This window comes from Lissotriton vulgaris, chromosome 8, assembly GCF_964263255.1.
Source record: "Lissotriton vulgaris chromosome 8, aLisVul1.2, whole genome shotgun sequence".
Lineage (NCBI taxonomy): Eukaryota > Metazoa > Chordata > Amphibia > Caudata > Salamandridae > Lissotriton > Lissotriton vulgaris.
The window spans coordinates 1,396,010,369-1,396,026,651 of record NC_141696.1 but is presented as its reverse complement, the minus strand read 5'-3'; the positions used below and the strand labels follow the sequence as shown (position 1 = coordinate 1,396,026,651).

The 16,283-nt window shown below is 47.4% G+C and overlaps 1 protein-coding gene across 1 annotated transcript in view; it reads right to left on the bottom strand.

The window, feature by feature from the left end:
• Positions 1-16,283, bottom strand: part of LOC147698809 (E3 ubiquitin-protein ligase TTC3-like) — a 1,497,644-nt gene that overhangs the window by 675,632 nt on the left and 805,729 nt on the right. Inside the window, exon 28 of the mRNA XM_086935406.1 lies at positions 12,583-12,852. Coding sequence (XP_086791532.1) covers positions 12,583-12,852 — 270 coding nt within the window. The remainder of the gene's footprint in view (positions 1-12,582; positions 12,853-16,283) is intronic.

Below are 16,283 nucleotides of genomic sequence, written 5' to 3'. Positions count from 1 at the left end.
GACACAGGTACCAAACTCTGGGAGCGGGGCGGGGAACAAATATACTAGACACTATTTGAAAAAATTACACTCTTAGGAGATGAAATAATGGAACTTCAAAAAAACAATAATCCCCAAAATGTGATTATCTAAAATGCAGAGTTTTGTGGTGCAGCCAGCTGCCACTGCGGTACAGCGCAAACACAAATCGGATCCCTTCCACTGCCACCAATGTTAGAAATGGGATTTCCGGTTGGCTAAGGCTTGCGCCATAGTCAGGCAGAAACCACCATTCTAGTCAGATCAAGGGAGTTACACGCCAAAGATAACCCCTGTTCACCCTCTAGGTAACGTGACGTGAGCAGTAAGGCTTATCCCGGAGGCAATGCAGGTGAATTATTTGCGCATGCACCAACCGGAGCCCTACTTACCGGGACTCCTGTCTGCTGCCGGTCTTCGTCTGGTGCCGCCTTTGGCCTCCACGCCGCGTTGTGGAGCCCCCCCTTTACAGGGGCTCCTCTTCCAGTGCGGCGGGCAGGGCGGCTGGGGCACGAGAGCTCCCGCTCCTCGGGGCTCTCTCTCTTCGCGGCACTCCGGGTCTCAGATCGGCAGACACGGGGCTCTCCTCTTCACACGGGAGCCCCGTCACCTCACTTCCGGCCGCACTTCCGTCTTGCGGGCCCGCCCCATGTCAGGCTTCCCCCCTTGCTTCCTGCTGTTGCCGGGCCCGGCGGTGGTGATTTCACTCGGGCAATATCCGGGGTAGGCTCCCGGGATAATTACTAAAACGGGGTGGGCGCCCGTTAAGAGGCACTAGGAAAATCGGCAAATATGCGGAGTGGGCAGCCGCTTGGAGGCACAAGGGTGGGGGAATCCCCTCTCTCCCCCAGTAGCGCGATGCTACAGATAGCTCCCTGAAGCCACTCAAGCGCCCCCAGGCGCTGTCAGGAAAGTAAAAGCGCTCCCAGCGCTGGGGCAATAAAGAAAGACAAGCAGAGCGCTCCCAAGCGCTAATGTCCCCAAAGTCCAGGGACAAGCACAGCAAAAAGTCCTCCTGGAAGATGTGGGGGGGCAAAGGCTGGGCCCAGGGGCAAGCTCACAGGGCCCTCCAGGCAGGGAGGCAGTCTCCAGTGGCGGTTCCTCCTGGCGCCCAGCAGCAGCAGGCCCCCCTCCAGTTTAGGATCAGGCAAGAGAACATTTTGCAAGGGGACACAGCCACTTTTTATACATAGAAATCCTTTGTATAAAGGTGCAGGCAAGGCGCGAACCAGATACAACTGGTTCCTGAGCACTTTGTTTTGCTCAGTCCCTCTGACTATTCACAGGATGGGTAGGGTCATCAGTTGCACCACAGGGGGGCGGAGCCAGCATTGTGTGCGGAAAGCTCAGCCCTATTCAGGTCCCAGGTGCACTCCTCCCCGGCCATCAAAATGCAGATCTCCCATTCACCACTTTGCAAGACCCATCATGACTCCTGGAGCCTGGCAAACCAGCCAACTGCAGCCAATCACAAGCCAGCCAGTCATTTCACCTTTTATACACAGACAGGCCAACTTCTAGAAGTGGCACTTCCACATTAGACACAATTATGCCGCACACATCATCGCACAGCATTTAATCACACGAGTCCGCACATACCAAACTCGAGCTTGCACTCCCCACGCATCAGGAACTACCAGGGACACATACATTCCGCATTCATTCCTATGGGAGGGCAGGCCAACCTCACTACACGCACGCACTTTACCCTGGGACACAGTGGTAAAGTGCCCAGAAGCCATAAAATCACTAACACCAAGTCATATATCAAAAGCAAAAAGTTTAGGGGTGAACCTGCCAGAAGGGCCAAGTCCAACATCAGGTAACTATCTCTTGGGCATGAACCCTTCGTCGGAGAAAAAGAAGAAACCTGTTCCAACAGGTGTGAAAACCACAGAAGGCCACAAAGGAAATGCTTTCAATTAGAGGAAACCAAAAGCTCTCATTGACACGCCATCAAACAATAACATCTGCACAATGCAGGAACCCACACTGGGTGCCACAAGAAAGTGGTATGTTTACGAGAAAAGAAAAGATATGGGACTCCACTCTGTATGGCTCATGTGTAAGAGACAGCAAAGATGTGTGTCCCCCATATTACTCAAGTAAGTGGGCAGACGGTACGTAAATGGACAGAAAAAAAAGAGTCTGTTCTACTCAGACTGTCCCGAAAACACTGCAGTGGAGAATCTGCATGTGTGCTGAACAGGTGGACAGAATCAAAGGGCATGTCTTCCAAGGTGGCTTGTACAGCTTCCAAAAATCCAGAGCTGCGACAGGGAAGTACCACCAAAAAAACTCCTGAGATCGTGGTATCCATATCACATCTTATCGACTTGGCTGCCTGTTGCCCATCCAGCAATAACTGGATGAGTTTGTTCCAGGTCTCCTCTGGAAGCAAAAGGCAGCAGTCGGGCCACCGAATCCCAGAACATTTGTGAAAATCGGCACAGAACGTAAACAGGATTTAAGGACTGCAATGATTAACTTTTTAGAGAAGATATTTCTTCCACAAGTTTCCAGTATTCTCGACTCTCTGTCCGGGTTGGGGGGGCATTAGTGAAGAAGCTGAGGCCAGGGAAAGGCGTAGCAGGCTGCCCCCCACTAAACCCTATGGAGTTGGATGCGGAAGAAGACAGGCCTGGTTCACAAGTTTCCAGTATTCTCGACTCTCTGTCTGGGTTGGGGGGGCATTAGTGAAGAAGCTGAGGCCAGGGAAAGGCGTAGCAGGCTGCCCCCCACTAAACTCTATGGAGTTGGATGCGGAAGAAGACAGGCCTAGTTCACCGCGAGCGGGCTGGTGTCTACGGGCTATGGACTGGTCCACAGGAGGGGCCCATTAGCGGGCTTGGCTCACGCCCCTAATAAACAGTCATTTATTACTTTATTGCAGGGGAGCAGAGGCTCTAACTCTTGTTTGGCTCTGGTGAAGCATATCTATCAATGGGTCAGTGGTCCTCCCACAGAGGAGAGCTGCAAATCCAGGACCACAGATATCCTTTTCACCATCTCAGTGACAAAGGAGCTCACTTCTGTCAGGAGGCATGGGGCAGTAAGGAGGCTCAAAGCTGGTGAAGATTTAAGGCCACTAGCCTCACCCAGTTCCGTCAGCCAACTACTCTCTGGAGGAGGCTGAACAGTCACACGCATAGGAAAAGCAGTAAAGGGCTCATCGGACGAGGAAGAAATGTGATCAAGCCAAACAGCACCACTGGTGCCACACTCAAAGCCTTCCGTATTAGAGGGTGATGGGTGTAGCGTCAATTGGCGCAGTTACTTTCGGCAGATTGAATCCCACAATCGCAGGTGGGAATCCCGAAGGTCTGTGCACCGGAGTTGACAGAGATCCAACCACACCCGATCTGAAGCCAAGGGCGAACCTGCAGGCGTAGGTTTTAGTCAGTTCTCCACTCATCTCCTTGTGGCTTGAAAGCGCACTAGAGGGAGCCTGGGCCTAAAGACAGCATACAGGGAAGCACAATATACCAACATCTGGGCTAGAGTTGCTCTGGCTCCAGGGAAAATATGGAGGTGCGTTGTGGACCCTTGCACCGACTCCTTAGCCAGAGGCTGGGAGTGGGTGTCGGAAACACAGGGTCTACGAGGTGAAGTCGAGGGGTGATGCAACTCTGATCATTTGCTTTTCAACTAACCTTTCATTGTGGAGGGCGAATGAAACCCATGGGAATTGTTCCAGAGATCGTGAATGAGGGCGACGCAGGGCCTGTGACATTCATGCAGCCAAAAGCTTCATGCAGCATTCCCGCAATACCTTCAGACGAAGGCGACAACAAGAGTTAACACTCCTTGAAGTTATGATGCTCCTCAAGGTACCACATACAAGTAGTAAGAGGGTCTGTGTCTAACATCTGTCTTCCACAGGACCCACAAGGTTTGAACCCTGAGGACATCAGAGAAAAAGGAACACTGTTCCGTCAACATAATTTGTCGAATACAGTCCAGAAAACAGCCTGAGGGACCGCTTTCTGGATCCGTGTTGGAAGCTCAGAAAAGAAGAAACTGACATCGTCATGCCAGGGGATGGCTTACATGGACTCAGTTGATGTCACATCTGGTGGAGGACGTTGTTATGGAGTCATACAATGCCATCTACCGATACGCAAAGGTACTGCTGAATAAAAATTCTGGATCAAGTCGGGCGACTGGTAAGAATTCAAAGGTAAGGATTCTGCAAATAGATGTCTCAACTACTAGGCATTTGGTAATCAATTGTGGGGCTGTTATCCCCCAGAAGAGTAAAACCTTGAACTGCTTATGATGTCCACTCACCACAAACCTGAGCTAACAGCGAGGTGCCGGACGATTCGGAATATGAAAGCAAGTGTCCTTCAGGTCGAGTACCATCATGAAATCACCTTCCTGAAGTAGTGGAATCACATCCTGCAAAGTTCATCATGTAGAAGTGTTCAGACAGATAGTAATGATTGAGGGGGCACAAGTCTAGCATTGACCAGTGCGTCCGGTCCTTTTTGGGTATCAGAAAGTATAGGTAATATATACCTTATACCTCTTTGCCATGGTGACTTTTTGGAACGGGCTCTGTGGCGCATTTCAGCAAGAGTGCTTTTACCTCCTCTTTGAGAAGATGAAGGTGTTGAGGGCTGAGGATCTGTCTGTGTGGTGGTATATTTGGGTGAAAGGGCAGATGAATGGTTTTAGGCAGTATCCGTGTCCAACGATGGCAGTACCTACTGGTCTGACATCTCTGGACACAGACAGAGGAATGTTGCAGGCTTCCACCAACCGGTGTTGTATGTCCGGAGGGAATGTAAGGAGTCATTGTATGGAGGTTCCCTTTTTAGGGAGTTCCTCTACCTTAACCTCTTGCATTACCATCCTTGCATCCTCCCCTGTAGTAATTTTTATCTCCATGGAGGTATGTTTGCTCCAGTCTTGAGTATGACTGGGTATCAGTGATGGTGGTCTTTGTCGCCCCTCTGCCTGAATATCTTCGAAAGGACTGCCGCCATGATGTTGTGGACTGTAATGCTCCCATGGCTTTTTCAGTCTCTGTATCCTTCTTGATATTTCTAATTGGGAGTCTACCTTAGGGCCAAAGAGGTGATCCCAATGGAATTGGACAATAAGTAGGGATTGTTGCACCGTTGCTTTAAAACTCGAGATGCATAACCAAGCATGTCTGTGCAGGAGGATTGAGGGACTGAGGAATTAAGTCCCCTTGCAGAGGCATCTCCGCAGTCCAGGGTGCATCAAATCGTTTCATTAAAAAACTGCTTACCCTCAGTAATTGATACCTTCCGTCTCTTTATATTGATCCAGAAGATACTGTTCGAGCTCCTGCATGTCAACCCCTGTAGCCCCATTATAGCGTGTTAGCAAGCCCACTGAGTTGGCTATGCATCAGTGATTTGCATGCCCACTTTTCAAACGTTTTCCTGTAGCATCTATATGTTTTGCTTAATCTCTAAGCACTCGACCATCACATCCATGCCTGTAGTTCACGTAGATTTCCAATGTCTTTTATTCAGACATTAAAGTTCATATTCATTCAGAAAGTTCCTCTGACGCAGATTTGTTATCAAGACATAACTTCATGCCACAGCTTCATGCCAACACGTGTTTCGTCCATTTTTTATTTAATATAGGACTTCATCAGGGCTTAATCATCATATATATTAGCGCTCACTAGATGGCCGTTGCATTCCCAAAGTTAGACTATTTGTATGTCAAATCACGATATTAAGAATCCATCCTCATGATGTTAAGATGGAAAAGATGTAAAAGGCACCCAAGATCAGTCGGTAGTGTACTCCAACCATGCATCAATTTTGGCGTTCAGCATCTATATGTTTACTTTCCTTATTGGGAGGAGGAGAATCACCAGTATTCTTGGAAGCTGCCCTCTTTCTTGCAGTCGTCACTACCAGTGAATCACCGGTCAGGTATCACCTGATGTACAGTGGGTCAGTGAGGGGAAGGCTTGTATTTTGCTTTCAATATGAGGTGTGAGCACCCTGGATTTGACTTGTTCTTTTAACATCTCTGTTGGGCCCTTCAGCATTGACCCTATCATGGGCAACAATTGCACTGAGTGATTGGTCTTGGAAAGAGTTAACTAAGAAATCGCTTTCCGCCTCTGTAGTGTGGATATTGACATTATGATATTCAGCTGGACACTGAAGGACACTATTATAGGAAGAATTATCATCTAGTGGTGGTGCTTTGACTGGGACCGGCACCTCTATGTCAGGGTCTGGTGCTGCTACATCGTATGAGTGCCAAGGGTCTGGACTATCCAGGCATCCTGCCTTGTGAATCTGTATCATGGCACCAGTGAATTGGGCTCCCAGTGTTAGCATCAGCTGAGTGTGTGGATGATGTTGACATGGGTTGTGGTGGGAGGGGGGGTTGTAGGGTCAAGTGGCTTAGGGATAGTGGCCTTATGCTCCATAGTCTTCTTTGGAGGAGGCTGTGGTTGGACAATATCTGGAACTTTTCTGTTATGGACCTTTCCAGATGAGGACCCTTAGAGATAAAATCTTCTGCCTCTCTCTTGAGTTTCCGCAAACTTTTAAAAACATGGCTCTTTACTAAACCCTAACTGTGTTCATTTGGTTCCTTGGTCCTTAATGCTGAGATGCCTCAGGCTAATTGTTCGTGTTTCATAAAACCCAAATCAAGAATTCCACCTCTAGATTTATTTTTTTGCTCTCCACATCCTTGATTGTTTGTGATCTGAGTTTGCTTGGGGGGGTACAAAAGGGGGTGGTAGTTCGGGCTGGACTGTTCCCATGAGGCACAGGGTCAGACTGATTTGCATATAGCCATGTCTGAACTGGGGTGGCAGAGTGGGCTAAAGAACGGTGATGGATCAAACCCAGATCTTTTGACTGGGTGTGAGTGTTTGATTGGTTCAGATGCTCCGTCCATCACCACCCCCTTTTGTACCGCTTTTGGCCGCCATAAGTGTGGCAGGGTATGCTCAGACGTGAGTCCCTTGCTCACTTTGCCACTGGATTCAAGCAAGCCGGGCTGAAGATGGCTGGAATGCCAGAAACCGGTCCTCGGAAGCTTGTTTCCGATCCAGGGAAGGCATGGCTTGGCAGTTCGGGATGGACTGTTCCCATGAGGCACAGGGTCAGATTGATTTGCATATAGCCATGTCTGAACTGGGGTGGCAGAGTGGGATAAAGAAAGGTGATGGATCAAACCCAGATCTTTTGACTGGGTGTGAGTGTTTGATTGGTTCAGATGCTCCGTCCATCACCACCCCCTTTTGTACCGCTTTTGGCAGCCATAAGTGTGGCAGGGTATGCTCAGACGTGAGTCCCTTGCTCACTTTGCCACTGGATTCAAGCAAGCCGGGCTGAAGACGGATGGAATGCCAGAAACCGGTCCTCGGAAGCTTGTTTCCGGTCCAGGGAAGGCATGGCTTGGCAGTTCGGGCTGGACTGTTCCCATGAGGCACAGGGTCAGACTGATTTGCATATAGCCATGTCTGAACTGGGGTGGCAGAGTGGGCTAAAGAACGGTGATGGATCAAACCCAGATCTTTTGACTGGGTGTGAGTGTTTGATTGGTTCAGATGCTCCGTCCATCACCACCCCCTTTTGTACCGCTAAGTTTGCTTGGGTGCCATGCCATTAACAGTCTTTCTTTCTATTCTCCTGTGGAGCATGGTCTGTCGATGAAGCTGCCTTACAAGTTTTTTTAAGGTGTCAATGTGTGGCTTAGCTCCAATGATTTTTGTAGCATCAATGCAGTTTTTTACAGCTTTGACAGCTCTAGGAGGGAGTGTGGGTTTGACGGTTTTGATGTTGTCATGGGCTGCATACGTTTTGTTGACTTTGTCAGCACAGAGTGCTGCTGGGGCTGCGAGGGCTGTGCATCCCCTCCTCGCCTGCCCTGATGGCCTGGAAACCGACTGGTATCGATCAGAGTTTAATCTACTCTCAGCTACAAGGCGCACTCTCGGCTGTGGCACACCAGGGCAGTGTTGAGAGGGCAGTGGTGGTAAGCGTTTCATGTATGTGTGGGTCTGGGGACCTTGCATATTCACGGCCTTTGGAGTGGTGTCTGTCGAGGAGTTCCACAGCCGGCGCCGATAGTTCACCCTGGCCCTGTTCCTCATGTTCATCAGTCTTCGGGTGCGACCCTGGTGCGGACTGCACAAGATGATGCCACCGTCAGGTGCAACGTCCTCTTCCTCCTCATCCCCGATATGGACTTGCTGTTTATCATCTGCTCAGAATTCTGCCTCTCCCCTCATCTCCATGTTATGAGCTGGATGTCCGAGTGTTGAGTTTTCTTGTTGTTGAACAGGCCTCAAGCTGTTCAGTCCAGTTCGTTGTGCTCCAGCGACAAGCAAAGATTCCGGAAGTTGTGTTGAACCGAGAATGCGTGCTTTGCCCCACACTACGGGCACTTTCTGAAGCGTCATTCTTTTTTACCATCCAATACCTGGAGTCTCGCATTCTCAGTGGTTACAGAGGAAGGGGTGTACGAAGTGAAGCTGCCTCGATCAGTTATAACTATAAGGATTGACATACATTAATCCCACGGCTGACGAAACTGAGACAGCGTAGGATTCATGTAACGTGGATTAGAAGCTGCTCCGTGTCCGTATCACGTCAACAGGCCGCTTGGGCGCCAAACTTGCACACAGCTCCAGCGCAATCCCAAAATCAAGCAAACAATGGAGCGACTGAACATTGGCATTGTCGAAGCGGAGGAGTCTCGAAGTCACATCAGCAATTTTAAAATACGTCTTTGAGAAAACAAGTAGTAGAGTCCGAGCCCAACACTAGATGGCAGGAGTGTGCATAGCAAGTGTATCCGCAGCCAGCACATGCTAGAAATATGATGCTTCATTTACAACTGACATTCAGGTGAGGAAGGGAGATGAGCCTGCCACTCATCATGTTGGCACACCTCTGCCATCACATGAGGTCACAATATATCTCTTGTGAGATCTGGACAGAGTCAGAGAGGCAACTTCGGTGCTGACCCAATTAAAAGCTTAGGTTTCATTGTAGGATACACATGTGCTAACTGGTGTATGGGACAAAGAAGGATGCACCATGCTAGGAGCCCAAGAATTCTCAGAACCATCCTCACAGGAACCTAGAATTGAGGCCACCGTGTCAGGATGATATCCAGAATGTCACAAACTTTCTGTGGTGGTGTTTGCAGGTCCAATATAAGCCCATGGCCTCGGTCTTTCAGTATGGGAAAGTAGTGTTAATGGCACAATAGCAACCCTAACCCCTCTCCAAGTCTGGCTCCCAATAAATGGCACCTGTGGTGAGCATGAGATTCAATTCAAGCAGACAAAGGCATGGTCCGCTGAAGATCGCCCTGGTGTGGGGGCAATAAAAGGTGGAAGCGAAATAAAAGACAGAACATAGCCTCTTTGAGCAATTTCTAAAACCCATTAGTCCATGATGGTTTTCCACATTGAGAAAATATCATTATCTACCTCCCTATTGGCTGCTTGCTGTCTTATAGAGCAAATCAAAAAGGCTTGAGAGCTGTTAAAGTAGGTTCTGAAGAGTTGGAGAAGTGTGGTCCCTGTTGGTGTGAACGGCTTCAGCCACCACCATGTTTTGTGCATCAAAGGGTAGAACTTTGCAGCTGCACTGGCTGGGAAGATTGATGTTGCTAATACGGTAGGCTTTGGAATAGCCCATAAATGTTCTATCCTGCTGTGACATGGTCTGGCAGGGGACAATGACTCAAAAGATTGAGCTGTGGCGCTATTATTTTTGATGTGCTCAAGTGCTGTTTAAGACTTTTCACCAAGTAATCTAGATCAATCGAAGGACATATCCACAATGGACACTTGGACATGTCCTGAAAGCCAAGATAATCACATCTAGGTGAGCTCAATCAATCAATCAGACATTTATAGAGCGCACTACTTACCCGGAGGGTCTCGAGGCGCTTGGGGGGGGGGGGGGGGGGGCAAGGGGGTGCTGCTACTGCTCGATCAGCCAGGTCTTGAGCTTCTTCCTGAAGGAGAGGTGGTCTTGGGTCGGGCGCAGGGAGGGAGGGAGTTCCAGGTCATGGCGGCCAGGTAGGAGAAGGGCCTTCCTCCTGTTGTCGTTCTTCGGATGCGGGGGACGGCGGCGAGGGCGTGACTGGCTGATTGGAGGTGGCGTTTGGGAGCGTAGAAGTTGATGCGGTTGTTGAGGTAGCTCGGGCCTTGATCATGTAGGGCTTTGTGTGCGTTGGTGAGGAGACGGAAGGTGATTCTTTTGTTGACGGGGAGCCAATGCAGGTCTCTCAGATGTCCGGAGATGTGGCTGTTTCGTGGGATGTCGAGGATGAGTCTGGCTGAGGTGTTCTGGATCCGCTGGAGTCTCTTCTGGAGCTTGGCGGTGGTTCCGGCGTAGAGGGCGTTGCCGAAGTCCAGTCGGCTGGTGACGAGGGCCTGGGTGACCGTCTTCCTGGTCTCGGTGGGGATCCACCGGAAGATCTTCCGTAGCATGCGCAGGATGTTGAAGCACGACGAGGAGACGGCGTTGACTTGTCTGGTCATGGAGAGGGAGGAGTCCAGGATGAAGCCCAGGTTGCGTGCGTGGTCTGTCGGTTTGGGTGCGGTGCCCAGGGCGGGGGGCCACCAGGAGTCGTCCCAGGCGAAGGGCGAGGAGCCCAGGATGAGGACTTCCGTCTTGTCTGAGTTCAGTTTCAGGCGGCTGGTCGTCATCCACTCGGCTACATCTTTCATCCCTTCGTGAAGGTTGGCTCTGGCGGCGGCGGGGTCGTTGGTCAGGGAGAGGATCAGCTGGGTGTCGTCGGCGTAGGAGATGATGTTGAGGTTGTGTTGGCGTGCGATGACCGCGAGGGGGCTCATGTAGACGTTGAAGAGGGTGGGGCTCAGCGAGGATCCTTATGGGACGCCGCAGATGACTTCGGTGGCCTCTGACTTGTACGGTGGTAGACGGACTCTCTATGTTCTTCCGTCGAGGAAGGAGATGATCCATTCCAGTGCCTTCTCCTGGATTCCGACGTTGCTTGTACATTTTACACTAGTGCCAAGAGCACAGCCTATGCAGTTGATGGTCTTCAAGCCTGCATGCAACACACTCTGCTGTGCCCTGTTTTGGTTTGTTTTGGGGCAGAAATGTCTTGAGGTCCTCCAGGACATCCATCAAAACCTCGCTGGTCATGTCTAATTTTGATTCGGTGCACCCCACCAGAAAGCAGAGCATTACAACTTCATAGAGCTAGGCTAGATGAGGATAAAATGTTCATGCCAAAGAAGTTTGATGTCTCGACTCACTTTCTAGAGCAATTTGAGGGAAAATAATTAGGATTGACTTTACCTGTGGATACCTGCATCAGAAGGTTTTCAGGCTGTGGGTTTCATGAAAAAGTCAGTCACCAAGAGTTTGTCTCTGATGTCTGGCCACAGGTCAGCTGCCTGGAGGGGTTTAGTCCAAGTGGCCATAAAAGTGTCAGCAAGGGCCCTGTTTAATGATATTATTGGTTTGGATGAAGTTTGATCTGTCTGAAGAATTTCACTCAGTAAATTGGCTTTGGTTTCAAGTGTGGGCAATTGCAAATTTAGCACTTCTTGTAGTTACCACTGTTAAGTGTGTTCCTGATCTTTATTCAAAAGTCAAATATATGTGTTCTTGCTTAAGTAAACTCTTCCACTTTCGATTTTGTTATATAGGTTCCTAAACCTCGTTCCGTCAAATGGCATGTCACCCTATATTTCTAATCTAAATTTTGGCATGAAAAGACAAAAAAAGTGTCTGCAAAACCCGTGACAACCTTTCCTTGGGTCATGAATGCCACAATAGAGAAACACTTATACAGTAATTTGAGGAAAGCTTCCCCTGAATCACAAAGATAACAATTTAGTAATGGGCACTTCCATATTAGCCAGGAACTGCTGCACTTTCACGAACTGGGACATCAAAAATACATCTTACCACATGAGCTACTTTTACACACCAAAGACAGTGAAGCGCTCCCGCTAACTGATTAGTAGAATGTCTCAGAACATCCTGGTGGAGGGTGCAACCTTAGTACGAATATGGCTTGCCTCTTCCAACCACTTTAAAACTGCATTTACTAGCTATCTCTCACATACATCAAAACATCTAGAAAAACTTACTGACCTCATTGAAAACCTATTTTAGAGTGCCCCAACAATTCAGAGAAAATGTATTAAACTTGCTGCCTAATATCCCTCACCCTAGCAGCTATTCACAAGGTACTCTTGTCCAGCCTGCCCAAACATCAGCCAATCCACCTTGCCTTAACGGATCTTCCCACGTGCTTAGACAAATGCCCACTGAGCAAGTTCTAAATGAAGGATACTTATAGTGGCTAGAAACATTTCTGCATAATGCAGGTTCAACAAAACTTCAACTTTAACATTAGATCAACCCAGAAGGGAACACTCAAAGAAACTTTATTTGATTCATGTGGAAGCAATGTGTTAGGCAAGATCCATTTCATTGGTTTAGATGAACACCTATTACATTCTGAACAATTAACAAGAATCATGGATAACACTATTCAAAATGCAAATTTTCAAGGAATATTAATCTAATATTAGTTACTTACCCATCATAGTAAAGTAACAATCCAAAGCCTGACACAAAACTGGACACTGAAAACTCTCTTTGTTATCTTCCAATAACCATATTAGATATCGGATTTTATCTGGCGATGCTTTACGGAAATAGTTAATTACTATTTCTTTTTTGCTGCTCGGTAGCAGAGAGTTCAGTCTGTTACCATAAGTTTCGTTCCAAAGGTTGCAGAGTGATCTAAAGTCAAGCTTTTGTAAGCAATCACCATAACGTGAAAGGAACGCTTCTGCAGCCACAAGACCTAAAAGTAAAACAATCAGCAAAATAAATAGGAGGATTCCCATTATAAACTAAATCATATGAACATTTAAATGAGTTCCAATACCTGTGCAAATTATTAAATCTGGGACACAAGAAAAATATCCAAATAGTAAATGATATGATGCACAATGCCCACAAATCTGTCCCACTATGTAATAGCACGAAATACTTTAACTATCTTGTCTGCCTGTTCTTGTGCCCCCCTTTGAATGTGCTGTTCAGACAAACAAAAAGCCATGAACAGAAAATGTGGAAAAATTCAGAGGAAAAGGCGAGAAAGATCATCTCCAAAGGAATCGGGAAAATCACAAACAACTATTACTTCAACTTCGCAAGAGTAACAAATCAGTCAAGGACATTTTGGAGGAGAATCCCTTTAATATATAAACATACTTGCAAGAACTTATCACATTGCGCACAGTCTTTCAGCATCCAAGTTGTCTTAATTCCCACATAGTACAAGAACTGAAAAGTTAAGGACCTGATTAGGATTCTGATCCAAGAAAGCTCATACCCACTTTAAATTCATAAGAAGGAAATATCATAGGATTCTGACTTAGCAGGCTTAGGTGAACATGTGATGTTGCTTTTGAAAGGAAGAGAGGAAGGAAGGAAGGAAGGAATAACTGACAAACTACCTAGTTTTGTGGGTGGGGGGCAGTGACCAGAGTATTAAAGATTTGAAGCTCACAAACTCCACACAGAGGCAATCCATAACAAAAAATGTCCTGAGGAAAGCTACTTCACTTAACAAAAATTTATAAGGCTGAGATTAAGTGCCTGCTCAACTGTCCCAAGGCTTTAGAGAAGGCCTTGGGACAGTTGAGCAGGCACTTAATCTCAGCCTTATAATGGCCAAATACATGCACGCAAAGAAATCGACGGTATACATGGTCTATGTAGACCTGTCTGCCGCTTTCGACTGCGTTGCGCACTCTAAATTATGGACAGTCCTAAGAAGAGAGATGAATGTGGATCCCTCATTGCTGGACCTTCTTAGAGAGTTGTATTCCGGGGCCTCGGCCAGAGTCCGGTTCGGAAAGAATGGAGAGTTGACAGCACCATTCGGTGTGGAGCGAGGAGTTAGGCAGGGCTGCGTCCTGGCCCCCTTTCTCTTCTCACTCTACACAAACGGCTTGGAGGAGGCGATGCTGAGGGGGGCCCAGGACCTCCCAAAAATGAAACAGAGACCGATTCCGGCGCTCCTCTACGCGGATGACGCCGTCATCCTGGCCCGTACCCCGCGCGAACTCCAGCATTCACTAAACAGATATACCACCTTCATGAACGCCCTGGATCTAAAAGTTAATGAAAAAAAACCTTCGTCATGATCACAGGGGGGGCAAAGAAAGTAAAAAAAAACATCTTACTTGACAGCCAACCACTGGAGTCCGCCACACAATATCCATACCTCGGGATTCTGATTGACGATAACCTAACATGGAAACCAGCAGTAGAAGCGAGATGTCACATCTTTAAGCGCTCAATAGCAGCCCTGCAGACCTTTTCTCGGAAACTGGGAAGGAGGCGTCCAGTAGAACTGCTAAGAATCTACAATGCCAAGTGTCAGGCGATTGCTCTTTACGGGGCAGGGGTCTGGGGCCACATTGACGTTGGAGCCCTCCAAAAAATCGAAAACCGATTTATAAGATTTCTTCTCGCTACCCCAAAAGGCTCACCAAACTACGCCTCCCACATGGAACTGGGAATCCCGTATCTGCAGGATCTCCTTAAAATCCAGCCATTGCTTTTGTGGAGGCGTATATGGACCTCTGACACTAACATGCTATCACAGTTGATAGTGACCGACACAATGTCACTTGACCACGCCCTCAGAATAAAATGGCTTCGCTACATTAAAAAATTTTTGACCGACCTTGGCCTCGAAAAATATTACCGCCATCCACAATCATTAGTTGCTCTCCCAAAAAAGGAACTCAAGAAACTTGCATTACGGCACCTGGAAACACTAAGGCTGTCAAATGAGTCAGCAAAACCTTCAGTGGTTCACGCGAACACAGTCCAACAAACGTTTGGCATCCAACCGTATCTTACCCTCGATATTAAAACATACGAGAGGATGCTGCTCACCAGGCTCAGACTGAACCTCTTCTTTAGACTGGTTGCTTTTCCCCTAAATAAGGCCTGGGACCCAAACCTGCCCCCGTGCCCCTGCGACGCGAAATCAACTCAATCCAATATCCACGTCATCCTCTTCTGTAAATTTTATCATCCCCACAGAAAACATTGGATACTTCCGCTATGCAGGCGATGGGGCCTCAGACAATGTCGGCCGGCCTTCCTAAGACTGCAAACCCTAGAGTCTGAAGAAGTCTGTTACCTGGTCTTGAACTTTTTAAAATGTATTCTGAATCACAGAAAAAATCTCTAGCACACAGCACTAGGGAAAAGGAAAATATATATATATATATATATATAATGATTTAACAATCTGATGATGATCCCCTGAAGCAAAAACTCTCTCTCTTTTTTAAACAAATGACACTTTGCTCCCTTCCTTTTCCATATTGCATAAATGCACCCACGATATGGCTTTTTTAACTTATGTATGTATTGTCTTTTTATGCTGATTGTTTCTTTTATGGTTTTCTTCGTGATTAACCGAATAAAGAATTATTATTATTATTATTATTATTATTATTAATAACAAAAATGTAGGCTTTCAAATGGAAAAGTTATGACTGGCAGGCAACGACATTCACCCTTAACCTATTGCACAAAAACAATAACAATATATTAATAATAAAATACATTAAAAGTAGAGGCAGAATGCAATGCCCAAGCTAGTATAAGAAAACATTACTTACTCTGTAAGCATCTGTCTGTGGCCTGTAATGCTGTAGATTCCTATGCTGTGCATACTCCTGCCAGTGTTGGGCTCGAATGTGTGCACGTTGTTTTTCTATGAAGAAGTCTTTTCCAGTGACAAGGTGCTGTGACTTTTTTTGCTGGCAATACACAATGCCATCGACTACATTGTTAGATTGTTTTCTCAAATAGCGGTTGAGGATGGGATGTGATGCAAAGCGATGTATGGAGAAACGTCCATGCAGAGGTCATAAAGAGATCGAAAAGGCACTGCAACATCTGCATGCATTCGGGAAGGAGGGTGGGCGTGTGTGAATCTACAACACTACATGCCATGAACAGATGCTTACCGGGTAAGAATTTCTGATCGAGGCATGTGTGGCTGTAGATACAACACATGCTGTGCATAAACGAAAGCAGTCCTCACAACAGTGATGGCTAGACTATGGGTGTTACAGTAGAATGAGTGTACGCAGTACTGCCTGGCCAACATTGACTTGTTGTTGGGCTAGCACATCCACACAGTAATATTTTGGGAAAGTGTGTAGTGTACACCAGCTTTGCATATGCATTTGGAATGTT